This window comes from Eschrichtius robustus, chromosome 13 (assembly GCF_028021215.1).
Source record: "Eschrichtius robustus isolate mEscRob2 chromosome 13, mEscRob2.pri, whole genome shotgun sequence".
Lineage (NCBI taxonomy): Eukaryota > Metazoa > Chordata > Mammalia > Artiodactyla > Eschrichtiidae > Eschrichtius > Eschrichtius robustus.
Window position 1 is genome coordinate 1,056,402 of NC_090836.1, and position 27,167 is coordinate 1,083,568.

The 27,167-nt window shown below is 53.2% G+C and overlaps 1 protein-coding gene across 1 annotated transcript; it reads left to right on the top strand.

Annotated features, from left to right (window-relative positions):
* The first annotated feature begins 712 nt into the window (after nt 1–712).
* Nucleotides 713–23,616, top strand: ADA2 (adenosine deaminase 2). Its single transcript, XM_068561284.1, is given in 11 exon segments — nt 713–904; nt 907–1,089; nt 1,092–1,452; nt 3,078–3,303; nt 4,425–4,635; nt 17,146–17,273; nt 18,642–18,732; nt 20,020–20,128; nt 22,370–22,527; nt 23,031–23,233; nt 23,435–23,616. Coding segments are annotated over 11 exon segments (1,962 nt in total). The 3' UTR covers nt 23,535–23,616.
* Nucleotides 23,617–27,167: the final 3,551 nt, after the last annotated feature.

Here is a 27,167-nt window from a genome sequence, read left to right on the forward strand (position 1 = left end):
TTCACCCTTTTTGCAGGTGAGGAAACAGACCCACAGTCATGAAGTGATTTGCCCAAAGTCTCACCAAGACGTGCTAATTTGGGGCTGGGCCTGGGGTCTCCCCATTTACAGTTTTGATTCTTTCTGGTAGAAAGTATCATACCCTCATGAGTGCAGAAACAATTCCTAAATGTGGTACCAGTAGTCAGCCCAGGTCAGGGTCCACCCGCAGACCCAACCAGGGCAGTTCCTTCCTTCTTCCCTCAAATCCCCGCTCATTGGAGACCTGGGTCAGCTGCTCTCTGGAAGCTCCTAGAATCTTTGATGCTAATATTCTGAAATGTCAGGAACACATGTCTCTGTTGAGTGACCGTGCTGGGTGCTTAGCACGTCTTGCCAATGCGGGGGGGCAGGTCTTCAGTTCTGGGACAATTTCTTATAGTATTTATTTCCTTTTTTTCTCCCACCTATTTTTTCTTTTTCCTTCTGAAATGTCTGTTATTTGGGTGTTGGATTTCCTGAGCCAATAGTCTTCTCATTTTCTTCTCTCTTATTTCTGTCCTAATTTCTAAAAGCTTCTCTTCAGTTCCATCTTTTAATATTGCTAGTCAATGTTTTAAATGTCAGCATTCATGTTTTTAATTTCTAAAAACTCGTTTTGTTTATTTTTTACACCGCCCTGTTCCTGTTTTAGGGACACATATCTTTTCTCATCTCTGTAAAGATACTAACTATGGTTCTTCTGGACTTTCTTTCGTTTCCTGTGCTAGTTCCTTCTCTGTGTTATTTTTTAAGTTCCTTTGTTATGTTGGAGCCTTTCTTCATAAGCCTCGTGATCCTCTGCTCTCCGGTTATATTTAAAAGTGAAACACTAAAAATCCGGTTTCGGTGTCTTCCTGTGCATGTGAGCAGGGCTCGCGGAGGACAAGCCCTGGTCTGGGAGGCCTCGTGATGAACTTTTATGTGGGGAATCCCCCCTTGTCTGTACCCAGAGGTCTCTTCTCTGGGATCTCAGAGAAGGAGAAGCGTCGTGTAAAAGCTGCCTCCTGGTCATCTGAGTATAGCATGGGAGGAGGGCCGTCCAGGTTCAACACTAAAACCTGCAGCTTCCCCCCCTTCCCAAGTCTCCAGCAGAGCGATTTCCTCTTCCAGACATCCCAATGTCCGCGTCAGGGCGGCCAGCCCTGCCCACCCTGCTGCTGGCCGTGGCCGTGTCTTCTTTCTGCTCGGCCACATCCGGAGACGAAGCACGAAACCGGCTGTTGATGAGAGAGAAGATGATGCGGATCGGGGGGCAGCTGGTGCTGAAGCAGGAGGAGGAGCTGGCCAACCAGAGGCTCGGGGCCCTCAAGGAGGCCGAGATGCAGGAGGCCCTGAGGACGGGGAGTATCCCACCCAGCATGCACTTCTTCCAAGCCAAGAGCCTCATTGAGAAAAGTGCGGTGTTCAACATCCTGAAGAAGATGCCAAAAGGTAGGGGTCTGGAGGGGATGGTTCTGGGGTCCTGGGGACATAGGAGGTACTAAATTGGAGCCGGTGGTTCTTGTTCTGAGTGGAGCCCAGACTCCACTGGGGCCCTGAGCCCTTGTCCTTGCTGGGGGACTGGGGGCGGGGGCTCCACGCGGCTGCCGTCCACCCTGAAACCAAAACCCTGGCTCCGAGGGGACTCGGCCTCAGACAGATGGCAGGGAGGGGGCCTGGATGTCACCGGGCATCCCTGGCAGGGCTGAAAGTCATCCCCCATAAGAACCCTATCCCTCCCTGCGTATGTTCTTCTAGCCTTTCCGGGGGCTAAGTTACCGAAGAGGATGCATCCTGGATAAACACATTTCTAGTACTTCATTGCTACTGTCACCTGGAAAAAAAATGCACAATGTGAGAGCTGGGAGTTCAGTTTTATTTGGGGCAAAATGAGGACTATAGCCCGGGAGACAGCATTTCAGAGAGCTCTGAGAAACTGCTCCAAAGAGGTAGGAGGAAGATCAGTACATATGTGATTTTGGTGAAGGGGGAGTACATGCAATGAAGCACATATTTTCTGCAGAAGGTTTCTGCTAGTCTCGTGACGGTTACTGCTAGTCACGAGGAGCAGACGTCACCATGAAGGATCTTAGTGCTTTTGTAAATATGAGGAGATGCAAGAATAGGGCTCCTAAAATCAGCTCCTGAAAACATCTATCTGAAGACCTGCTCTGTTCATTTTTCCCAGAGCACAGAGGGCCTCGTTCCTGATCTCCACCCTGAACTCCTTCCAGGGGGTGTCGAAGGTCAGCAGCTGCAGCGGCTCATGATTTAATCCTTGTAGAGGTAGATGGCAAGTGCCAATTTGCAGGTGACGCTCCTGTGTAAACGCATCGCTGTGAACAGTAGAACAATCATGATCCTGGACACGTAACTTGCAGCTGCAAGCTTTCTATACCTTTTTTTTTAGTGTTATAGAGATTAAAAAATGTAAAAACTGTGAGGTTGGGAGAGCAGCCTCCCTGTTTAGAGAGGGGACACGCCAGAGCTCGCACAGCGGGACACCTGCCAAGGGGCCAGTGTCCAGGCCAGGTGCCCAGACGCAGCAGGAGGGCAGAGGGGGTGAACCCTGAGCCTCGAGTCGGTGTGGGGTCTGAAGGAGGCCAGAAGCCGCAGGGCTCGGCGGGAAGCAGGAGGTGGGCAGGCCGCGTGTGGGGTGACGCGGAACAGGATGGGGGACTCAGGGACCCTGGGCGAACAGGCTGGCGTGGGCGGGCGGGGGCGGTCTCCTCACGCCCCTCACACCGCGCTGGGCCCGGAGGACTCATCTGGAGGTCAGGCTCCCCATGGGAGCTGGAAGCCAATAGATGGGGCTCAGCCTTCTGATTGCAAACCCGCCTGCGGCCTCTTGGATGAGACCACCCAGGGCTCCTGCTGGTGAGGGACGGGGTCAAGGAGCCGGGAGGCCGGGCCGCCCCGGGACGAGGCCACCGCAGAGGGAAAGGGCCCCGTGTCCCCAGGAACGTGGCCCCATAGAAAGCCGCGCCCCTCTCGTCCGCCTCTGCTGGGCTCTCGGCCCGAGCCCGGGGTCCGGCCCCCGCTGCCCTCTCCTCACCCCCCCGCCCCTCGCCCTGCAGGGGCTGCCTTACACGTCCACGACTTCAGCATCGCCAACACGGACTGGCTGGTGAGAAACGTCACCTACAGGCCCCACTGCTATTTCTGCCTCACCCCGAGGGGGACCCCGCAGTTCAGATTTGCTCGCTCGACTCCCCCCACCCTGAACACAACAGAATGTCCCCAGTGGGTTTTGCTGGAGAAGTTTCGAAAGGGGCTGCCGAACATCACCGAGTTTGACCACAGGTGGGTGGTAGCTCGGGAAGAACCCGTGTCGCACCTGCGCAGGTGGGGTTGGCGTGTGCGGCGTCCCCGTGGGACAGACCCTTCTAGAAACACCTGGCGTTAAAAAAGTCAGGAGGCTTTTTCTCTTAACTTTAGGGGATCCTTTGCTTCACCAAGGTATTCAACACCTATCCCATCCGCAGCAAGTTCCTGGTCCGATTTGACCAGCGACACAGCCGCTGCACCGAACGGGACTTGTCTGGACCCTCAGTAAGGCCGGAGACAAGGGGATTCCCAGCTCCCGGAGCCAGGAGAGCCCAGGAGGGATGAAACAGCCTGAAAACATGATGGGACAGCTTCCTAACAGACTTGTATACAAATATTACAATAACTATTCTAATCGTAGAACCATCTACGGAGGGCTTTCTTGAGGTATTTCCTTGATGAGTAAGAAAATGCAGCTCAGCCTGCATTTTAAGGAGGCTGCCCAAGGCCACACAGCTGGTAAACGGCTAATCAGGGAAGTAACCTGTGTCCTGTACTGCCAAGTCCACAATTATTTCCATCGGACCTCAGGCTTGAGTTTGCTGGGGCTGCCACAATGGAATACCACAGACGGGGTGGCTTAAAGGATACAAATGTATTTTCTCCCAGTTCTGGAAGCTGGAAGTCCAAGATCAAGGTGTGGGCAAGTTTCTCCAAGGCCTCTCTCCTGGGCTGGCAGACGGCCGCCTTCTCACTGTACGCGCGACCCTGGGGTCTTGGACACCAGCCCTACTGGGTCAGGGCTCCACCCTTATGACCTCATTTAACCTTAATTACCTTCTGAAAGTCCTCATCTCCAAACACAGTCACATTGGGAATTAGGGTTTCAGCATATGAATTTTGGGGACACAATTCAGTGCATAGCACCCTCCAAGGAGGGCTTGGTCTGAGATGTCCGTTCAGTGGGGTCAGCCTAGCTAAGAGGCCAAGGGGGACAGCAGAGCCTGGCTGGTAGGAACATCCTGCCAGGTGTCTCCTGCGGAGCACTTGGAGGTCCCAGGGCGGGGGGGCCTCCATCAGGGAGCCTGGGCAGGAGTCCTACAGGCCAGAGGTGACAGCCTGCAGCAAGCCTCTGCCCACCCTTTGTATCCTGACAGCCTGCTGAGGAATTTCACTCTGATGACCGAGAACCCCCAGGCGACTTATGCAAACCAAGACGTGGTCTGGGCCAAGTTCGAGACCATCTTCTTCGCGATCGCGGGCCTCGTGAGCTACGCCCCGGTATTCCGAGACTACATCTCCCAGGGCCTGGAGGAGTTCTACCAGGACAACGTGCTCTACCTGGAGCTCAGAGCCATGCTGTACCCGGTGAGTCCGTCTCTGCTCTCCTCTGCTCAGGCTGGACTCTCTGCTCTCACCCTGTAGGGCTTCACGGGCTCCCCACCCTAGTGCTGCACAGGACTGAGGGCCGGCTTCACCCCCAAGGGGCCTGGTGCCTTTCCGGGGCCCATGTGAGCAAGAAGCCCTGGGCTGGCCCTGCAAAACTGGGCACGTGCCCCTCACTGCCCGTCACCTCCCTTCCCTCGTGATCCCCACGGCCCAGCTCCCCCCAGACTCACGGGGCCTGCTGATGCCTGGGCACCTGCCCTGGACTCTGGGCAGTGCCTCGTGCCCAGACCATCCTTGACCGTCTCCTTTCCTATCAAAATGCGCTACTGTGAGTCCCACAGGACGATGCCCTTGGTGCAAGGCCCGCTGAGCCTTTCATCTGGTAAATGGGTCTAGTTGCAGGTAGAGTGGGGTCTGGTGAGTTCCTGGGGGCCCTCTCTGTGGAGCACGGGGTCTTCTATGGGCAACAGAGACATTTGATTTGACTTGGAGGAAGGAAGGTCAAAGAGAAAGAAAAGGAAAAGGTCGGGAAGAGTCCAAAAGTATCCCAAAGTGTCAAAATATTAACAAATCGCTCACTAGGACCTTGCATGTTGGCCAGAAGCAAAGGGTGATGGGGGTCTCAGGTACCTGAGATGGGCCGACCTCAGCTTTGCAGACCTGAGCTGGGGGAGGCAGCGGGGTGGCTCGGGCTCCAGGCCGGGGGAGGCGTCCCATGAGGAGCCCGGGCGGGTCAAGTGCTGCCGAGAGAGGACCCTTCCGGTGGGTGTGGAAGAGGACTTTCCTGAGGACTTCTGGGGGGAGGTGGGGATTGGGGGGTTGAGGGAGTAGCCGAGGTGCTGGAAGGCTCTTCCAGTACCTTTAGGGGGCTCACAAGAGTGCATGCATTGCGCTGTAGGGGAGCACACTCGCCCCCAAAATGTCACTTTGGCATGTGGGTTATTTCGAGCTGAAACAGTCAAGGCCCAAAAGACTCAGGAAGAGCCTTTGACCTTCCCCCTAAGCGCCTAAAAGCACCTAAAGGGCCTGTTCTCAGCGTAGAGCCACAACCAGAGTCTCTGCAGAGAGTATGGCCGGGTGTGGTGGGGGGACTCCTCAAGGGCCTGGACACCAGAGTCCACTCTGTCCCATTGTCCCTGCTGGCCCAGCAAACATGTGTTTACCAAACACTTGCTTTTTATCACCCTGTGAATTGCCTTCCTCCCCTTTGAAGTCCCAAACCCCTACCCCCAACATCCTCTTTTGTCTTGAGCTGAAGATGGTATTTAAGGTGAGGGCTTCAGCCATTTGGGTGAGTGGCTCAGTCTTCCTGGGTCTCTCCCACGTAGAGCTGTCATTAAACTTTTGCTGGATTTTCTCCTGTTAATCTGTCTCATGTCAGTTTAATTCTCAGACCAGCCAGAATCTCGACGGGTAGATGGAAATGTCTCCCCCTACACCCCGACAGTTGGCCAGTTGGCCTAGGCAGCTGGATTCAACTTTACTGGCTGGACACCCCTGGCCCCAGGCTCCTGCATCTCAGAGATCCTGGCAGAAGGTGAGAATCTTTATCCTGTCAGCCTCCTGGATCTCTGCCTGCAGGGGCTTTTGGAAACAGGAGTGGTAAGAGTCCTTTTTCTCTTTTCTAAAATCAGATTAGCAGGAGAAAATGTTTGTGGAGCTAGTTCTTGGGCCTTAGGGCCTCTGGGTCAGTGAATCTGGAAGAGAGCTCTGGGCTTGTGAATCCTTTTCCTCCCAGAGACGGTCGCTGTTTTTCTGTGTTTCTGTCTTTTGTGTCATAAGGAGGAAAACCGTTGGTCTGATTGGTTTTACTTTTTTCTTGTTCTACGTCTTGAGAGTTTGGCCTCAGCACCAGTGAGAAAACTCGCTCTGGTCCTGCCGTCCAGAAGGCGCAGGCACCAGGGCATTTGGTGGCCAGTCGGATAGACTGGGATTCCTAGCTGTCACCTCTGGTCGGAAGCACAGGCCACAGCTGGGCTTGCGACCAGCGTCCTTGTCCGACTGTGCTGGCTGCCAGGGGTTTGTCACAAGGGGTCTCCGACCACAAGGGGCCTCTGTCATCTCAACCTTCACGGCCGCCTTTGCTTCCTTAGACCATCCTTGGGAGCGAACTTTCTGGAGCTTGTGAGGCTGTGTCCTTTGCACTCTCCTGCGACACCTCTTTTGTTCATGGTTAAGCCACGGAAAGCCTTATGGTGTGAGTTGGTATTAAGATCCTACTGTCAATGGCCAGAGGATGGATACTTTGAACTGGAAAAACTTCTAAATTGGTAAATTTTTTAGAGACCTCTCCTTGTAAACACCTGTTTTATTGGTACCAATGTTAAGACCAAAAGGTTACCTTAACTCAAACGAACAAAATGGTTTGGGAAGCAGTATGGAATTCAGGGTCCTAGCTTCGCCTCATGGGTCTTACAGATGCTAATAAAAAAGGTCCATTAATTAACAAGGGAGTGAGAAGAAGGGTGAAGTCGGGACTCTTTCCAACAAGGTAGACATTTGCAAAGGGTTATTAAGGGGAGAGTCACAGGACTGGTCCCAGCAGTGTGGGAATCTATAGATGGTTATTAAGAAATGGGATGAATACAATGGACATTGATGGGATTAAAACAAAGGTTTTGATAACAGCACTACCTAAGGCTGGGTGAGCCAAAGGGACCCCCCCCCCCTGCCAGCGCCCCCCCCCCCCCAATATGAAAGGGCCTCAAACAAGTCTTCTCTCTTTCCCCCAGTTTGGAGAAATTTAAAGGCCAGGACGCAGAGGTGACACCTAATAAGCCGACCTGCAATCCCAAGGGCAACAGTCAGACTGATTAACCAAGTTAAAGATTGACAGGAGGGTCTGGGTCCCTGGGCTGGACTCCGCACTGGGGACCCAAGGCCTCTGACAAAGGGGGGTGGAGGGAACTTCCCCTAACCCCTCGATGCGGGAGCCCCAGGAGCTGTGGCACCAAAACCGCTCGTGGAGCCGAGCTGGGGTGTGAGGGTAGACAAGGTTTATAAAGCCTGGAATGTTTGAGGAGTGTTTGATGGGAACGGATGTGATGTCCAGCTGAGAGCACTTCCCCGACAGTATCCAGACTGGTCTGTCCATTCATCCAAATTATGGAGTGTGCCAAGGCCTTGCCACACTCAATAATTTGGACTGACTTCAAGGGTGGCACTATTTTGGTTTTGTTACCATATTCCGTGGTCTTTATTGGCTCAGAAATTTTACTGTTTGTACACCCAGAAGTAAAAGGGCTCCAGAGGACTGACACACATTGACCAAAGTCATAAGAGACAGATGTATCCACAAGAAAGTCAGAATGCAGTTTTCAGAGAAAATTATCAATCAGACCAGTCACGTATGCTTCCCTGTCAGTAGATTCTCTCTTGAAGACAAATTATTTTTTTAATTGAAATATAATTGATTTACAATGTTGTGCCAGTCTCTGCTGTACAGCAAAGTGACTCTGTTTTACACATATATACATTCTTTTTTTTTTTTTTGGAGTATAACTGCTTTGCAATGTTGTGTTAGTTTCTGCCGCAGAGTGAAGTACATCAGCCATACACATACACGCATCCCCTCCCTCTTGGACCTCCCCCCTACCATCCCACCCAACTAGGCCATCACAGAGCACCAAGCTGAGCTCCCTGTGCTAAGCAAGTTCCCTTTAGCTCTCTATTTTACACATGGTAGTGTATTTATGTACATTCTTTTTTTAATACTCTTTTCCATTATGGTTTATCCCAGAAGACTGGATATAGTTCCCTGTGCTATACAGTAGGACCTTGTTGTCTATCCATTCTAAATGTAATAGTTTGCATCTCCCAGTCCAACCCCAAACTCCCCGTCCATCCCTCTCCCCGCCCCCACCATGGCAACCACAGGTCTGCTCTCTACGTCTGTGAGTCTGTTTCTGTTTTGTAGGTAGGTTCATTTGTGCCATATTTTAGATTCCACAGATAAGTGATATCATATGGTATTTGTCTTTCTCTTTCTGACTTACTTCACTTAGTATGATCATCTCTAGTTGCATCCATGTTGCTGCAAATGGCATTATTTCGTTCTTTTTATGACTCATATTCCATTGTATATATGTACCACATCTTTATCCATTCATCTGTTGATGGACATTTAGGTTATTTCCATGTTTTGGCTATTGTGAATAGTGCTGCTTTGACCATAGGGGTGCATGTATCTTTTTGAATTATAGTTTTGTCCAGGTATATGCCCAGGAGTGGGATTGCTGGATCATACGGTAGTTCTATTTTTAGTTTTCTGAGGAACCTCCATACTGTTCTCCATAGTGGCTGCACCAACATACATTCCCACCAACAGTGGAGGAGTGTTCCCTTTTCTCCACGCCCTCTCCAGCATTTGTTATTTGTAGACTTTTTAATATGACCATTCTGACTGGTGTGAGGTGGTTCCTAGTAGTTTTGATTTGCATTTCTCTAATAATTAGTGATGTTGTGCATCTCTTCATGGGCCTACTGGCCATCTGTATGTCTTCTTTGGAGAAATGTCTATTAAGATCTTCTGCCTATTTTTCGATTGGGTTGTTTGTTTTTTTGTTGTTGAGCTGCATGAGCTGTTTGTATACTTTGGAGATTAAGCCTTTGTCAGTTGCATCGTTTGCAAATATTTTCTCCCATTCTGTAGGTTGTCTTTTTGTTTTTTTTATGGTTTCCTTTGCTGTGCAAAAGCTTCTTAACTTTGATTAGGTCCCATTTCTCTATGTTTGTTTTTATTTCTATTACCTTGGGTTGAAGGCAAATCTTAACTTCTCCTGAAGCCAAACTATCTGATATTTTTGCGTTCGGAGTCTAATTTTTAAATCCTGGGTGGCATCCCTAAACTGACTCTATTGCCCTAGTTTGACTTGAAGGGTCGAGGGACCCTGTCGTGGAGCCGGCTCCAGCCCTGAGAACCCGTCCTTCCCGTCCTGAGTCAGGGCCCCCTTTCCCCCGCTTCCAGGTCTCCACTCTCCTGTGCATCCTGGATGACCCCCTTTTCCTGGGATATGTTCACACCTCCTCGAGGTCGGCCCAGGTGACGGTGTGCATCTCCACCGGGAGCTGGTGATTGTTTGCCGGTTTAACGCTGAGTGCAGACATGCATACCTATTTCTGATTCTTGGGAAGTGGGAGTGGGCCTGACCTTGGCCCCCAGGAGAGACTTCTTCAGCCTTGTGAGCAGAGTCAATAAGTCCTGGGTACAAACGATCCTTTCAAAAGAAAAGAGAGGGTCCAGTCCCCCTTCTACTAAGAGAAGAATTTCGGAAAGAGATGAGCTGGCCCTGGACTAGCCCGTGTAGGGTGGAGGACGGTGCATCTCCCACAGCCCTTAGTCCCCTGTTTGGCCTGAAATCCCTTCCTTCGCCCAGTCTGGGCCCCGCCCCCTAAGCCCATCCTCCTCTGGAGTCTGGTTTAAGCCCTGCCTCCACCACCACCCCCACCTTCTTGGGACTGGCTTCCTCTCCTTGAATCCCTGTTTATTCCCAGCACCTGTGTGTATGTCAGCCCTGGTTTCCCAGCTAGAGAAATGACTGTGAGTCATTTCAGACCCGGCAGAGTCCTCCAGAGGCTCCAGGGGTGATCATCACGCTTAGGGGTGGTAGGTGTACATGGGACTAATTTGGAGGTGCTCTTTGGACCCCGACCAACCAGGGTCCCAAATCTTGGGTCTTGGGTTGAGCTAGGAAGCTGCCAAGTTAACTAGCCAAACACCCCTGTCCCCCACGCCCCGTGGTTCCAATGCAGATGATCTGACCCAGGCCACACTTTAAGACCTTTTCACAGCACTTTATCTGCGTCGTCTCCTCTGAGCCTCACAACCTGCACTTTGCAGATGTGGAAACTGAGGCTCGGAAATGTCAAAGAGCCTGACCCAGGCCATGTGGGCAGTAAGTAGGGACGGGACAGGGGCCGGGGTGCTGGGCTTTGAGAAGCCCTGTGGGGCTACACGCATCTCAAAAGGAGCTCCCCGATGGGCTTCCGGCCTGGGGGTGTCGCTTCCTGTGGGCACATCCTGGCAGCTTTCACAGAGTGGGGAGTGGGAGTGAGGCCTCCCCTTGGGGAGGGGCCTTGGGCTCCTTAGGGGGAAGGGGAGAGGAGGGAGAGGGGTGCGGAGAGAGGGCCTGAGCCCCCGGGGAGGTATTTGGGGAAGCTGCAAGGAATTGGACCTTGCTTCCTCTCCCCCTCCCCCCTCCCCACGCCCCCTGGGGACACTGGGCTCTGGGGTCTGCGCTGGGGACCTGCCCAGCTAGCCTCTCTCCCCACCCACTCCGGCACCCAGCCAGGATTCCTTGAAGGTGGAGGGTGGCTGGGATTTGGACTGGGGTGGAGACTGAGGGGGATGGGATTTGCTGTTTGCTCTGGTCTGACCCTGGAACAAAGGGCCCTTGCAGTCCAGAGTCTTTGCCTAATGCCCCCTTAGCCAGAGTAGGGGAGCCATCAACACATTAACAACTAAAAACGTCTGCCCTGGAATTCTTTTCTGAGCCCCCTGCCTCCCCCTCCTTGCCTGTGGGGCTAATTCAGGGCCTGGGATGATGTTGATGGACTATCCCACTGCCCAGCCTCCTATTGTGTCACTAATGCTCCATCACAAAGGCCACTCACCCGTAGCAACAGTTGCTAGGCGGGTCTGATCTCCTGGGCCCCATCCCCGCCCCCTCGGCCGGAATCGGAGACTCAGACTGGGTCGGGCCAGCCTTCCAAGAGGAGCTCCCAGGGGATTATGCACAGGAGCTAGCCCAGCTGGCATTTGCCCGTGGGCGGTCTTGGGGGGGGACACGTCGGGGGCCGAGGGAGCTCAGGATGGTCGTTCGCAGACGGCTTCTTGGATGCTGTCGCTTGTGTAACCAGCGGTCCTAGCGCTCCCCCTACCCACTCCCAGAGTTTTGTCCTGGATTCTTAGCAGAGTCCTTCATTAGGAACTCCACCTGGCTTTTTGCTCCGGTGACCCATGTTTCACGTCATTGGTGTTGCTCTGCAGAATCCTGACGGCCGCACTTTCCTACTACGTTACGCTGTGACTGTGCTCTTAACAAGGCTGTGAAATCGACAAAAACGGTAGATCTTCAGCCTAGAGGTACATTATACATGAGAATCACCTGGGCGAGTTTAAAAAACCAGGTTCTACCCCCAGAGAATCTGATTTCATTAATCCGGGGTGGGATCCAGGCATTTTCTCCTTAGCGGGTGGTTGGAGACTTTGAGACAGCGCCCCTCCACCGCGTCGCCGCCGACCCCCAGCCCCCCACTCCAGCCAGGGAGCCTCAGAATCCTCATCTGTAAAATGAGACCTACCTAACGGTGCAGTTTTGAGGATTAAATGAGATTGATGGAAAGCTCTTGTCATATGCCTGGCACGTAGTAGAAGCTCAGTTAATGCTTTTTAAGTGACTCAGGCTCTAGAAGTGAAAGCTGGTTGCATTCGGAATTAGAGATTCTGAGTCCTAGTTTCTGGTCTGACACAAACTAATTGTGTGACCTTAAGCAACACTGCCCCCAAATTTCCTTTCTGTTCCTTCAGCTTCAAATTCTTTAATTCCATAATATCATAGACAACGGGAATTTGTAATCTTATACTAGTTTATGAAAGTAGTATGTAGTTTGAATAACTTCCCCACAAATTTACACTGCCTCAAGTAAACTGTAAGATTTGAGATCATTTAAATTGAGTCCAATGTGTTTTTAATCCAAGGGGGCTTATCATAGGGACATAGCCGCTTTTGTACCACTGAGCCTTAGATGAATGACAGACCCCTTCTTGTACTTACAGGTTGTTACATTCTTAGATGGTAACTCATCTTCCTAGGACATCTGCAGATTTGAGTTGTTTTTCTGCATCTGGTGATAGGTTGCTAATAACAACACTGTGTTACTAGTTATTTCTTTTTTTTTATTTTATTGGGGTATAGTTGCTTTACAACGTTGTGTTAGTTTCTGCTGCACAACGGAGTGTATCAGCTATAGGTATACACACATCCCCTCCCTCTTGGACCTCCCTCCCACCCACCCCCATCTAGGTCCCCACAGAGCACCAAGCTAAGCTCCCTGTGCTATACAGCAGGTGCCCACTAGCTATCTCTTTTACATGTGGTGGTGTATATATGTCAAACCTAATCTCCCAGTTCATCCCACCCCCCCTTCCTCCACTGTGTCCACACATCCGTTCTCTATGTCTGCGCCTCTATTCCTGCCCTGCAAATAGGTTCATCTGTACCGTTTTTCTAGATTCCACATATATGTGTTAATATACGATATTAGTTTTTCTCCTTCTGACTTAACTTCACTCTGTATGACAGACTCTAGGTCCATCCATGTCTCTACAAATGACCCAATTTTGTTCCTTTTCATGGCTGAGTAATATTCCATTGTACATACGTACCACATCTTCTTTATTCATTCATCTGTCGATGGACTTTTAAGTTGCTTCCATGTCCTGGCTATTGTAAATAGAGCTGCAGTGAACATTGGTGTGCATGTATCTTTTCAAATTGTGGTTTTCTCAGGGTATATGCCCAGTTGTGGGAGTGCTGTGTTATTATGGAGAACAATATGGAGGTTCTTTAAAAAACTAAAAATAGGGACTTCCCTGGTGGCACAGTGGTTAAGAATCCGCCTGCCAATGCAGGGGACATGGGTTCGAGCCCTGGTCTGGGAAGATCCCACATGCCGTGGAGCAGCTAAGCCTGAGCCACAACTACTGAGCCCGAGTGCCACAACTACTGAAGCCCACGCACCTAGAGCCCGTGCTCTGCAACAAGAGAAGCCCGCACACCACAACCAAGAGTAGCCCCCACTCGCTGCAACTAGAGAAAGCCCGTGCACAACAAAGACCCAATGCAGCCAAAAATAAATAAATTTATTTTTAAAAATTCCTAAAAATAGAACTACCATATGACCCTAGTTATCATTTCTGAGTGCTTTACAAATATTAACTCATTTGATCCTTGCAACAAGCCTCTGAGGTATGATTGGTTTGGAATATATTGTATCTCACTGGAGCCTGAACCCAGAAGGCTGACCACAACCCCAAACCAGCTGAGAACTTTCCTCTGAGGCTTGGCTTCAGAGCCTGTTTTAACTGCACCAGTGCGGCTGTGAGGGGCTGCAGGTCTCACCCTGGAAAGGGTCTCCACTCCTGGAAGTGGGAGGCTCTTGAGCATTCAGATTCCCACCTTGGTGCTCCCATCAAGGCTGCAGTTTCTTGGGCAGAGGCTGGAGGCCAGAGGGGCATGAGCTCGGGGCCTGGGCAGCCCCAGGGGAGACTTACTGGGGCACCAGAAGACCAGGAAATGCTCTGGATGCGCTTCAGTGTCTGCCCTTGTGGCTCTCCGTGCCACGGGAACTAGCAGTGGGACCGCGGACAGAATCCATGAGTGGGAACCACCCTGAGTGCAGCCCCATCAGGCCTCCGTGGCACCTTTTGTGTATCCATGCAGACTCCATTAACCTGCCAGGGATCTTCCTTTAGGCAGAATGTCATGTGTTGATCTATATATTTAAGTTTCTTTCTTTTGTCTCCTGTGCCCCTCCAACATCCATCTATCCATCCATCCCCTAAAAACGTGCCGCGTGGGGCTTAGTTTTTTTTTTTTTTTTTTTTTGGCCGCACTGTGCAGCAGGCAGGATTAGTTCCCCAACCAGGGATGGAGCCCACGCCCCCTGCAGTGGAAGCGTGGAGTCCTAACCACTGGACCGTGAGGAAAGACCCAGCACTTTTTTTTTAATTGAAGTATAGTTGGTTTACAATGTTGTATTAGTTTCAGATGTACAGCAAAGTGATTCAGTTACACACATATATATGTATCTATTCTTTTTCAGATTCTTTTCCATTATAGGTTATTACAAGGTATTGAGTATAGTTCCCTGTGCTGTACAGTAAGTCCTGTCTTAGTATTTTAAAGCTGCAAGTAGGGATTTCCCTGGTGGTCCAGTCGCGCTTCCACTACAGGGGGTGCATTTTAAAAAAAGAAAAGAGAAAGGTGCAAGTAGACAGCACTCTTCTTAGGTTAAAGCTTGTTTCTGGAGGTCCTCCTCTGGTCCTAGGAGAGGAGGTGGGAAGGTCAAGCGACATGGACCCCGCTCTCAGGGATCTGCGACCTGGTTGGGGTGTCTGGACAGGTGACTCGTAATGACGGAGCAGTCAAGGCACGGGCAGAATTCTGTCCTTCCCTTCTGCAAATCAGGTGGGTAATGCCAAGATGACGTCAGCTAATAATTTTGGGTTGAGTTAATACAATGGTTCTCAAACTTTTACTCACAAAATCTTTGAGGATCCTAAAGGGCTTTTGTTTATGTGGATTATATCTACTATATCCTGTATAACATAACCAGTATTAGAAACTAAAACTGAGGAAATTTCAAAGCACAAGCCTATACAATTACACCATCTATTTTGTGTCAGAGCAATATTGCCATATATGATGCAGCTTCTGGAAAATTCTGTACACTCTGAGAGAATTAGAGTGAAAAAGAAAACATCTCAACATTTTTATGAAGACAGTTTTGAATCTGTAGACTTTGCAAAAGTCTAGGGGACCCTCAGCGGCTCCCTGACTATCCTTTGAGAATTGCTGGAGTACAGTATCAAAGATTTGAAGATTCTAACAGAATGCCTTGATCAGTAACAGGAAAAGCATTCTTTTAAAAAATCCTTTGGGGACTTCCCTGGTGGTGCAGTGGTTAAGAATCCACCTGCCAATGCAGGGGACATGGGTTCGAGACCTGGTCCGGGAAGATCCCACATGCCACGGAGCAACTAAGCCCCTGCACCACAACTACTGAGCCTGCCCTCTAGAGCCTGCGAACCACAGCTACTGAGCCTGCATGCCATAACTACTGACGCCCACGTGCCTAGAGCCCGTGCTCTGCAACAAGAGAAGCCACCGCAATGAGAAGCCCGTGCACCACAACAAAGAGTAGCCCCCACTCGCCACAACTACAGAAAGCTCGCGCGCAGCAACGAAGACCCAACGCAGCCAAAAAAAAAAAAAAATCCTTTGTAAGTAGGAAAGGAAGAAAGTAAGTTTCCTTTACCTTCTTACGTTCTGTTCTTGGGATGTGCAAATTAAACTGACAAAAGCAGGGCTTCCCTGGTGGCGCAGTGGTTAAGAATCTGCCTGCCAATGCAGGGGACACGGGTTCGAGCCCTGGTCTGGGAAGATCCCACATGCCGCGGAGCAACTAAGCCCATGCACCACCAACTACCAAGCCTGCGCTCTAGAGCCCGTGAGCCACAACTACTGGACCCATGTGCCACAACTACTGAAGTCCGTGTGCCTAGAACCCGTGCTCCGCAACAAGAGAAGCCACCACAACGAGAAGCCTGCACACCACAAAGAAGAGTAGCCCCTGCTTGCTGCAACTAGAGGAAGCCGGTGCACAACAACGAAGACCCAACACAGCCAAAAATAAATAAATAAATAAATAAATTTATTTAAAAAATAAAATAAACTGACAAAAGCCACATTAACAGGAGAAAAGGCATAGAAATTTTATTTGATGTTAACGTTTAAGTTTTACGTGCATGGAGACCTTCATAGAACAGAAGTGAAGACCCAAAGAAGTGGGTAGACCAGGTTCTTATATACTACAGTATTTTAACAAATGGTGAGAAATTGTGGAAAAGCAATAAGACAAAGGAAAAGAGGTCTGGGCTTCCAGGTGCAGTAAATTGTGGGGAGGTAAGTGTATGGGGGAACTAATAGAAGACAGGGGTTATTTTAGTCAGGTTTGCCTGTTCAGATCCAGCTTGGAGCCCAGTTTCTGTCTCCAGTGATAAGGGCTGTTCCCCTGGAATGGGAGCTGGAAGGGGGCGCCTTCACAGACAGAAATATATGTCCTGCTCTGAGGCAGAAAGGAGGGCACAGAGCTCTGTCTGCTTTTGTGCTTCTTAATTGCCTTCAGCTCAAAATAATCCTTATGTAAAAGTGGGATATTTGGGGGTAGCACATTCTGATATCCTTCAGGACCCCCAGAGATGGACAAGCAAAAAGCCCGCTTTCCCCACCGCATTTTTCTTTTGTCTCACCTACTGTGCACCCCTGGCTCTCCCCACTCTACCCCTGACCATTTCACTCTTGGTGTCCCTCGTGGCTTGGCCACCTCAGGGGTCCCCCGCCTCGGGGTGGGAGAGTGGGGAGATTAAGTGGGTCCTTGGAACACCCCTTCTGGCTTGTGTCCTGTCCTCAGCTGGCCTGTTCCTCATTTGCTGCAGAAATGCTTACTGAGCACCGACCATGTGCCAGGCACTGTTCTAGGTGCCGGGAACCAGCCCTGAACAAGAGGCAGACATCCCAGCCTCGTGGCACCAAAGAGCATTATCCCATTCAGGGCTGGGACTTCTGATCAACCTCAGAGGCCGTCAAAGGCACTGAACAGGGAAATCACAGAGTCCAACCTGGTTTTGGAGATTGTTGGCAGTTGGGACTGGAGATCTGCTCTGCTCACCTCTGACATCTGGTCGGGACCATGCTTCCCTCGCAGGTGTATGAACTGAACGGGACAGTCTACAGCCCAGAGTGGTCGGTGAGGTTGTACGAAGAAGTGGCTCGTAATTTTGCAAAAGAGCATCCTGGGTTTATTGGAATCAAACTCATTTATTCGGATCACAGGTGAGAGCGAGCACGGCTAAAGCTGAAGGAACTAGGAGGGGACGGGGGTGGGGTGGGGGAGGAGAAAGGGGTGAGGAGGGGCTGGGAGGCTGGGGCCAGAGACCCCGGGGGACTCCATGTGCCGTAGCGGGAGTGCAGAATCCACTCTGAAATCACGACCAGGCTGGAATGAAGAACTGTGGCAACTTACCAGATCATTCCAGGCTGTGACCCACACTGGCCTGGGTCATCAGTTACGGGTTTAGTGTTTTTGCCTGAATGTTTTTTGTTTCAACCTGCGGCCGGGTTCTGCCTCATGGCGGCCACGACTGTGTGGAGACCTCTGGGAGCTGCAAAGAAAGACCCTTGCCCCAAGCAAGAGAAGGAAGCCTACAGAGGAATTCTCCAGATTTTACCGAGGAAGGGTCTCCCTTTTGTCAAAAAGCAGCCAGTCTGGACAGTTGGTGCCGTGTCCAGCTGGAGGGTTTGGGGAGGGCAGATCCCGCCTGCTCAGCCCCCGCCGGGGGAGGTGGAAGGGCAGTCAGACCTCCCTGGAGCCCCCTCCCCTCCTGGTGAGACTTGGGGCCGCCGGAGCTGGTGGGCTACGGTGGAGCTGGCAGTGGTGGACGGTGGAGGCTCCCGGGGGCCGGTGGCAAGAGCGCGGCTGCACGGCATCCCCTTGGCGCTTGGGACGGAGGCAGCTGCTCCCGGTGCAGAGGAGGGACGGGCAGGTGTGGGGCTCACAGAGCCAGGGATGGAACAGGTGGCCAATGCCTCGGCCCCATCATGGACTTGCGCCTTTTCTCTTTGTGCTTCCGTGGTGTCGCTCCCGCCTTTTCCCTGCCCTGGGCTGGAAGGGAGAGACATGCGGGGGAGAAGAGGCAGTTTAGTCGTGTGGTTTCTGCAGTGCCCGGGCCTCGCTGACGGAACCAGGGCCCAGGCCCAGCTGCCCTGGCAGGGGCTGGGTGGCCTGTGGTGTTCCACAGGTGCCCAGGGAGCAGTGCGCTGGGCACAGCCAGGACCATCCTCTCAGGGATGCGGGGCGAGTTTCGGGCATGGCCGCTTTGCTTCAAAGCGACATTTGTCAGCCAAATGCAGACAAATAAAACTGCATTATTTGTTTTGACCCTGTGGGTCCCCGTCCCCACTGGCTTTTCAGAGCCCACGCTCTCTGTGGACCCCGCCGGAGTCCTTGAAAGGGTGGATTTGGGCAGAATTTCTCCGTGATGTGGCACTTGGGGGGCACAACAGCCTGGATGGGGCGGGGTCGCGTGGGAAGGGTGGCTGGGTGCCCTGGACGAGGCCAGACCGGTCGTGAGGGGCGCTCACTTCACCCACCCACTGGCCCCGAGGAACCTGTGCCCGTGCTTCTCTCTATCTCTCCCACAGGTCCAAAGATGTGTCCGCCATCACGAAATCCATCCAGACAGCCATGGAACTTCGAGCCAAGTTCCCCGGGATGGTGGCGGGGTTTGACCTGGTAATGGGCCCAGCCCAAAGCCCTCCGGGAAGAGCTGGGCGGCCGGCACCACTGAGACCCTCCTTTGGGGCCTGGGGGTGGGTGGGGAAGAGAGAGCAGAAAAGTTCAGAAAAAGGCTAGAAAGGGAAGCTCCAGAACAAGGAAGGGCCGGGATGAGGGGCTGCCCCCCACTCCCCGGTCTCTGCCCTGCTCTGGCCTCAATGCCCACGACACATCGCTCTTCAAGCTGCAGCCCAGGGCTGGGGTGTCTGGAAGGAGACGTGGGGCTGGGCCTGGGCGCACCGTGCAGGATCCAAGAGCGGCCCCGCCCCCTTCGCCCCATCTGCTTCCAAAGCTGCACATCCCTGGGTGGTGTCACCCCCTCACCCCCCGCCCCAAATAACAGCCAGGCCACGCTGCCAGGTGACAACTCCTTAATCTCATTAAGAAGCTAAATTAATGCACCCCTGACCCCCTCTTCCAGAATCTGCACATTTTACTTGAGACTGTGCTGCAGCTCTTACTTTCAGCCCCACCAGGGCCCCGGGAGCGGATCTCAAGGAATTGTTTTCTTTGGACCAGGGTGTCCTCCTGGGGTCCTTGGGGGCTGCTCAGGGGGTCCGGCCTCTCCATCCCCTTTTCCCCTCTGTGCGCGGCGCCTCCCGACCGTTGCCTACAGGACTCAGGTGCACCCGTCCTCGAGGGAAGTCGGGCTGGTGTTGTTCAAAGGGTTGGCTCCCGAGCCCCACGTTTCCTGGGGTCTGCCGGTCCTGCTGCGCTGGACACCCAGCTTGTGTTATCACGAGAGTGCCAGCGCCCCTCCCCGCTTTCTCTCCCAAGGCTCTCTCACTCCCGCCCCTGGGGGTGGGCCTTCGTTTGAAGAGCCGGACTTTGGTGCAATTGCTGTCGGGTTAATTACAGCTGAGGGACTCTGCTGGGAGCTGCCAGGCCCTGGGACCCCAGGGGGCGAAGGCCAGAGTCCTCCGGACCCTGCTCTAGGGCTCAGGCTCTCCCGCCCTCTCTGTCTCTGTCTCTGTGTCTCTCTGAGTCTCTCTCTCCCCCAACAAGGAGCTCGGGCTGAAGCGCAGGGCTGGGAAGGCCGTGTGCAGGACACCACGCAGAGGCTGGGAGGGTCGAGGTACAGCCTCTGAATAAGGGGGGAGTTGTTTCGGGGCAACGGCGCTCTCTTTTTCTTTCCCGGTCCTGCTACTGGTCCCTCTCAAAAGGCTGTGTGCCTGAGGTCTCAGCAGTGCTGGCAGGTACAGGGCTGCAGGGCACACCAGCAAGGTCCCCCACTCTGTCCTGCAGGTGGGGCGAGAGGACACGGGCCACTCCCTGTATGACTACAAGGAGGTTTTGATGATTCCAGCCTCGCGGGGCATTAAGCTGCCTTACTTCTTCCACGCCGGAGAGACAGGTGAGCCTCTGACCCTGTCGGGGACAGGGTGGGTGATGGGCAGGGGCCCTGGCCATCTCCGAGGGCACGGACGGGACACCGGGAAGTGGACTGACAGCCCCAAGGCGTCTCGCGGCACCTGTCCCTTTCACGCGCATTATCACATCTGTCCTGACAGCAACGCCTGGAGAAGGAGGCACAGTGATGCTGGGGCAGCTGCCCTTCACATACATTATTCATAGCTCTCACCCGGTCCTGCCAGGAGGGCACTTTACCCCCATTTACCGGTGAGGAGCCCAAGGCTCCAGCCAGACACGGTAACTGGTCCACGGTAAGGAGCTGGGAACCTTTCTGATGATCTCCTTTTTATAAGGCATGAACTGTGCTTTCGAGGTCGACTCACCTGCAAAGTGGCACACTGGGAGGTGGTGGGAGAGGGACCACCAGACCAGCTCCACATCTGGGAGGCACTGTCCACACCCACCAGGCTGAAGGGGGGACCCCACCCCAGTCAGGCAGCCTGGCCGCCCTTGTTTCTGAAATGCCATCCGCCCAGCCATGTCTCTGCTCCTCAAAGCTCAGTTCACGGGCTCACTGGTCATTGCTCAGCCTCCAGAATTTCCAGACCTTAAAACATGTCAACCCTCAGCAGAAGCAGCACCAGGTCACAGCTGCGACATCAGATACCAGGGAAGATCTGGGGGGCTTAGACCTGCTGCATCCCTACTGGCACCCCTCAGAGCACCTTAGGCTCCAGCCACCCGAGAAGACCTAGGAGACAAGGGCAGAGCCGTGGGAGCTGGGATTTCGTAGCCAGGCTTAAACCTTGGTGTCTCACATCGTCTCTCAGAGGAAGGCTCCCGTGCACTAATCTCTTTTTTATTTATTTATTTATTTAGGCTGCCCCGGGTCTTAGTTGTGGCATGCGAGCTCTTAGTTGCGGCATGCGGACTCTTAGTTTTGCCATGCGGCATGCGGGATCTAGCTCCCTGACCAGGGATCGTGGAGTCTTAACCACTGGACCACTAGGGAAGTCCTGCCAGGGAAATTGTGTGTTAATCTCTTTTTCCTGACGTTATTTTCAAGTCCATTTAGATCCAAGCTGTTCTAGGAGATTTAACGAATTGTTTGTGGGGATGGGGAAGTGGAGGTGGGTCAGGGGGTGTGTGTAGGGGGGCCGTTAGCCTTGAAGACCGCATGGTTTGGTTGGGAAAATCATACTCACCTCTGTGAAATCATTTCAATTCCAAGGCGCATGGTCCTACGAGAGGATTTTGCCAGGACTTGGGTATTTAATACCTTTATTTAAAAAGAAAAAAATCTTTGAAAAGAAGTATTAGTTAGGAAACTAGTGAAAATCCACCTGAAGCACATGCCCTCACCAGCAATGGGAATACTTGGGTTTCATTCCCAACAGAAAAGTGGAGTTTTCACATTTCACATGTGAATCAGTCAGGACGCTTTTGGCATCCGGGCATGGGGCCCTCACACCTGGGTCTCACAATTAGGTCTTCTGTGATCTCCCGCAATAAGCAACCTCTGCTTTCTTTCTGGGTCCGGGATTTCACCCCACTTGGTCACAGATAGTGAAGTCACATCCAGGCGTGACCAAAGAGGAGCTCTTTCCTCCAGGGCACCTCCTTGTACTGGGGGGGCAGCTGCAGGAGTCCTCACCCACACCCTCCCGCCCCAAGCTGGCAGAGTCAGAACTGCCATTCTCACCTCCAGCGAGGCCCTGCCAGCGGGAAGTTGCCTCGGGGTGGCTGGTTCCTGCTGGCTGTTGCCATCCTGCCACGGGTTGTCCCAAGAGTTCTGTTAAAGATAGAAATTAAAGTACGTACAAATCATTATAGTGACCGAGTCTGCAGCACATTGTTGTAGAGATCATACATATAAAATTCCCAGAAAACAGCTCTGGAAACAAACATAAAATGGAAAGAAAGAATATGGATGGTGGGTTGGGTAGACCAAGGCTTGAAACCCAGTTTTGCTGCTTCCTACCTGAGGACCTTCCTTGAGTTTATAAAGCCTGTGTGGGTTTCAACTTCCTCAACTGTTACATACATACATACATACATATGTACCTATAGGCAGGCCGTACCTCTCTTCAGCATTGTCATAAGGAAAAGGTGTGCATGTGTGCGCTTTTGTGTTAATGTTCATTTCTCTTCCTTTTCCTGCTTGGGAAGTCTGGGCCCTTCACCTGCATATGGTCTGTGGGTCCCATCCATCCTACTGAAGACCCACCCCCTTTATTCCTAGACTGGCAGGGTACTTCTGCAGACAGAAACGTTCTGGATGCCCTGTTACTGAACTCGACCAGGATTGGCCATGGGTTTGCTTTGAGCAAACACCCGGCCGTCTGGGCTGAGGCTTGGAAGAAGGACATCCCCATCGAAGTCTGTCCCATCTCCAACCAGGTACGCGGGCTCCCTGGGGCCAGTGGAGGGCACTCTCCTCCCCCAGCCACGACCAACCTTTCTCCTGCGTAATCTCTCCGTAACTCCCTTGGTTTCTCTGTCCCTCCACTCTCTCACTCCTGTTCGTGAAGTTATGTAGGAATGGACTTTGCCTAAAGCATTCATAGTAATGCGGGTCCCCAGTGGGGCGGGATTGTGGGTGAAGATGTGGACAAAGCTAAAGGGGCCCGGGACGGACACGCAGGGGGTAGTGTGGCGTCCCACTGCCGCGCAGCTGCTTGGGGCTTTGTGCTTAGGACAGCTGCTGCGAGCAGGACCAAGAGAGACCAGATGTTTGTGGAGAAAATGAGGAATCGCGGGAGGACTGGCTTTTCCTGCGTCAGGACCGCCCAGAGTCCCGACGCTCGGAACAGTGGCGGGGATGGCAAGGCCCGATTATACTCGTGGCCTCACCTTCCTCGTGACGGCGCTTCATGGATGCACGGTTGTCTCTGACTGGGCAGGTTCTGAAGCTGGTGTCTGACCTGAGAAACCACCCTGCAGCCGTGCTGATGGCCACCGGGTACCCCATGGTCATCAGCTCTGACGACCCCGCTACTTTTGGAGCCAAAGGCTTGTCCTATGATTTCTACGAGGCCTTCATGGGCATCGGGGGGATGACGGCCGACCTGAGGACCCTCAAACAGCTTGCCATGAACTCCATCAGGTGAGTGTACGTGTTCTCCTCTTCGGTCACCGCCTGTGTTGACCGCTCCGAGGTTTGGGCGGAGGCCCGAAGGTTTCCGTGCACTTTCCGCATCGTCTCTTATCCTGTGACTGCTCTCGGGCTGGGGACATGGTGCCCTGCCAGCATCCGAGGTCCCCTCCCGCCCCTCCCCAGGCTGACCCGGGCGCCCCTCCCCCGCAGGTACAGCGCCCTGTCGGAGATGGAGAAGAAGTTTGCCATGGCAACCTGGGAGGAGAGGTGGCAGAAGTTTGTGGTTGAGCTGGCAAGGGGCCCCAAGTGAGGAGACGGCCATCTGTCACCCGCTGCCTCTGCTTCCCTCCGCCCCGGCCTCACCTTCTCTCAGCCGGTCTGGAACCCAGGGAAGTCACCTCCGTCTCTTTACCAGAACGACCTGCGAAGGTCACCCTCAGCCTCCACCTTGCCCAGCCTCTCAGAGCCCTCATCAGTGGACCCCACTCACCTCGTGGAATGTCCTCCCTCGGCCTTGGTGACACAACCCCTCCGGGTTCCTGCTTCCCTCCGGCCGCAGCTCCCGGGCCCCTGTCCCCAAGCTCCTCTCGGCCTGATCTCGGGTGGGCGTCCCTCAGCTCAGCCCTGCGCTTTTGTCTCGGCTGCTTTCCTCCCCTTTCTGCACTCTTCTCCTGGGTGGTCTCGTCCACTCCTTCCCTTTAAGAAACCACGTACTTGTTGCTGATTCCCAAACCTGTTGATGATTCCCAAACCTGGGATACACTCGATGGCCCCCAGGAGCCTCGGAGACCGGCTCCGAGCAACGCTTCCCTCCCAGCCGTCTCGGTGGCTGGCGTCTCCGTCCACGCGGCGCAGCGGTGGTCAGAGGAGTCCGTGCTGCTCCTGGTCGCCCCCCCTCCCCTCCACCGCTGCTGCCTGGCCTCCAGCCGCTGTATCCACTCTGGCCCAACTCCCAACAGTCCCTAGCTGCTCTCCCCCTTCTCTTTGCCCTTTCCAGCTCCTTCTCCCCGGAGCAATGACTGTTTAAAGTTAAATTAGGGGCTTCCCTGGTGGCGCTTTGGTTGAGAATCTGCCTGCCAATGCAGGGGACATGGGTTCGAGCCCTGGTCCGGGGAGATTCCACATGCCACGGAGCAACTAAGCCCGTGCGCTACAACTACTGAGCCTGCGCTCTAGGCCCTGTGAGTCACAACTACTGAGCCCGTGAGTCACAACTACTGAGGCCCGCGCGCCTAGAGCCCATGCTCCACAGCAAGAGAAGCCACTGCAATGAGAAGCCGACGCACCGCAACAAAGAGTAGCCCCCTCTCGCCGCAACTAGAGAAAGCCCGTGCACAGCAATGGAGACCCAACACAGCCAAAAATAAATAAATAAATAAACAAACAAAAAAAAAAGTTAAATTAAACCAGGGTCCTCCACTGTGACAAGTCTGTGCACTTAGGAAACTCCCGTCCTCACCGGGCACGTAGCATCCTGTGACCCGGGGCCCCTCCCACTCCATCCCGCCCCGCACGGGACTCCAGCCTCGGTGTCCTGAGCTCTGCCCGCCCCAGGGCCCCCCTGGATCTCTCTGCCGGGAATGCTCCCTCTCCCACTTGTGTCTGACTCTTGTCACCCTCGGGCTCCGTTTCTTGTCCTTGTTTCAGAAAGGCTTCTCCCTCGGGGCACCCTGCTCTTCCCTCCCACCCCACCGTGATGTGTAATGACCATGTATTCAGTTCTGCGGGGCCGCCCTCCCCCACGCCGTCATCTCCCTGTGGACAGGCACGAATGACCGGTTCACGTCCACCGCAAGCCCGGAGCCCAGCCCGTGCCCCTCGCCCAGTCAGCTCCCAATAAACATTGTGTTGCAAGAACGCACGTGCCCCGTTCGTGCTGAGCTGAGGTCGGATCCCGGCTCCCAGCCTGGTCTCTGGGAGAAGCCGGACCCCTTGAGGTCTGGCTTCGTGTAGATGCATCTATCAGCCGAAATTAAGTCAGCTTGCTAGATTATAAATATTATTTTCACATACATAATATATGCTACTTTAAATAGCGGTCATCCTAAAATAATGTAACCTTCTTTGTTCTTTCTTCTGTGTCCCAAAGCGCGTACATCAAAGGTGTGGGATCTGGGATCATGGTGGGGACAGGGAGCGATTTCAGATGGGCTTTGCCCTGAGAAACGTCTGTAGCTCCCAATTCTCACCGCCGATGGTGCGGCTGGGGCAGAGGTGCTGGGTTCCACAGGGTCCAGGCTTTTTAGCCAATAGCCTCTTCCTCTTCCTCCTTCAGGGAGGCCAGGATCCAACCTTCCAAAGGGCCTTTCCTTGGGGACTGTCCGGAGACCGTATGTTAGGAGACGAGGTCTGCCCAGTCCAGCCAGACCTCCCAGAGGGGAAGGGGTGGGAGGACTGGAGGTTTTAGATTCACAGAATATCAGAGCGGGGAGAGGCCTAAAGATCATTTTATCTACCCTCTCTGAGTGACAGAGGACTAAACTGGGGCCCAGAGAGGGTCAGTAACTCTCCCAGGTCACACAGCAGGTGATAGCAGTTTCCTGAGTCTTGCCTCAGTGCTCACCCTACAATACGGGGCTGTTTTCTCTCCTGTCAGGGGCCCGTCACCCTGGCAGGCCTGGGTCAGTTCTCTGAGGGTGGAGTTCGCACTGCTCAACCCCTAACCCACCCACGACAGCCGCTTCACCCCTGTTCTGGCTCCATGAGGCCAGGACGCATCAGCCCTCGGGGGACAGGCTGACCCCTCCCGTGACCCCTGGCTTCCCTTGGCCTCGGCTTCCTGTGGCCCCGGAGGAACGGATTCTTGCCCAGAGCCTTTGTCCAGGGTCCTCCGCCCCTCCGCCCCCGGGGACCGTCGTTTGGTAGGAAGTGCCCGGAGGAAGGAGTCGGAAAGCAAAGGCGATGCTTGCGACCCGCACCTTCGGCACCTGCGGCACCTGTGGCGGCGGCACCTGCGGCGGGCGGCGCGCTGCTGACCCCTGGTGGCCGGCCGCAAACGGTAGCGCAGGTGCCGCCGCTCGCTCCCGGCGCCCTTTCCGGCTCCGACCCGCAGGGGCAGGTGCGCTCGCTTTGAAAACACATCGGCCGGAATTCCACTTCCTCCTTCCCACGGTGACCAGACCTGGGGTCCGTTCCCCCGGCTGCGGCCGTCTCACTTGCACTACCTGCCTCCCTTGCTTTGCTTTTGCGCCCCACCTCCTCCGGGAGAAAGGCCCGCTCCTGCCATGGGCGTCCTGCCCTCTGGCCCCATTTAGAGCTCGTAGCGGGACGGGAGGGCAGGGCCATCGAAGTATTTAAATTTTGTTACAGTAAAATAAGAAGTTCGAATAGGTATGGAATCACATTTCAAAAATCAAAAAAACATGAAAAGGGATACGTTGAAAAATTTATACCCACCTCTACTCACCACACCTCTTTCCCACCCCACCTGTTTTTCCCACCATGTTTATTAGTTTCTTGTGTTTCTTTGTGCAAAATAAACAAATGCACATGTAAACTCTGTTTCCTCTTTCTGTGATGAAAGGCACATGTTGCCCACTGTCCTGAGCTTTGCTTTTAGTTGAGGGTCTTTCCCCACCCTCTGTCTCACTGTTTCTCAGTGGGGACACACCAGAGCTTAATAAACAAGGCCCAGATAGCTGACACCTGGATTGTTTTCAAATATCTGTTATTATAAACTCTTGGGAATTCCCTGGTGGTCCGAGTGGTTAGGACTCCACGCTTCCACTGCAGGGGGCACGGATTCAATCCCTGGTTGGGGAACTAAGATCCTGCATGCCTCATGGTGTGGCCAAAAAAACCCCTAAAACCAAAAACCAAACAAAGAAACCATACACAAAAGAACCACAAAAACTCTTGCAATGTAATAAGTACCTAATATATGCAATGAATGAATAAATGGCCAGGTGACAGAAGCCCTGAGGGCACTTCCCTGGATTTATAG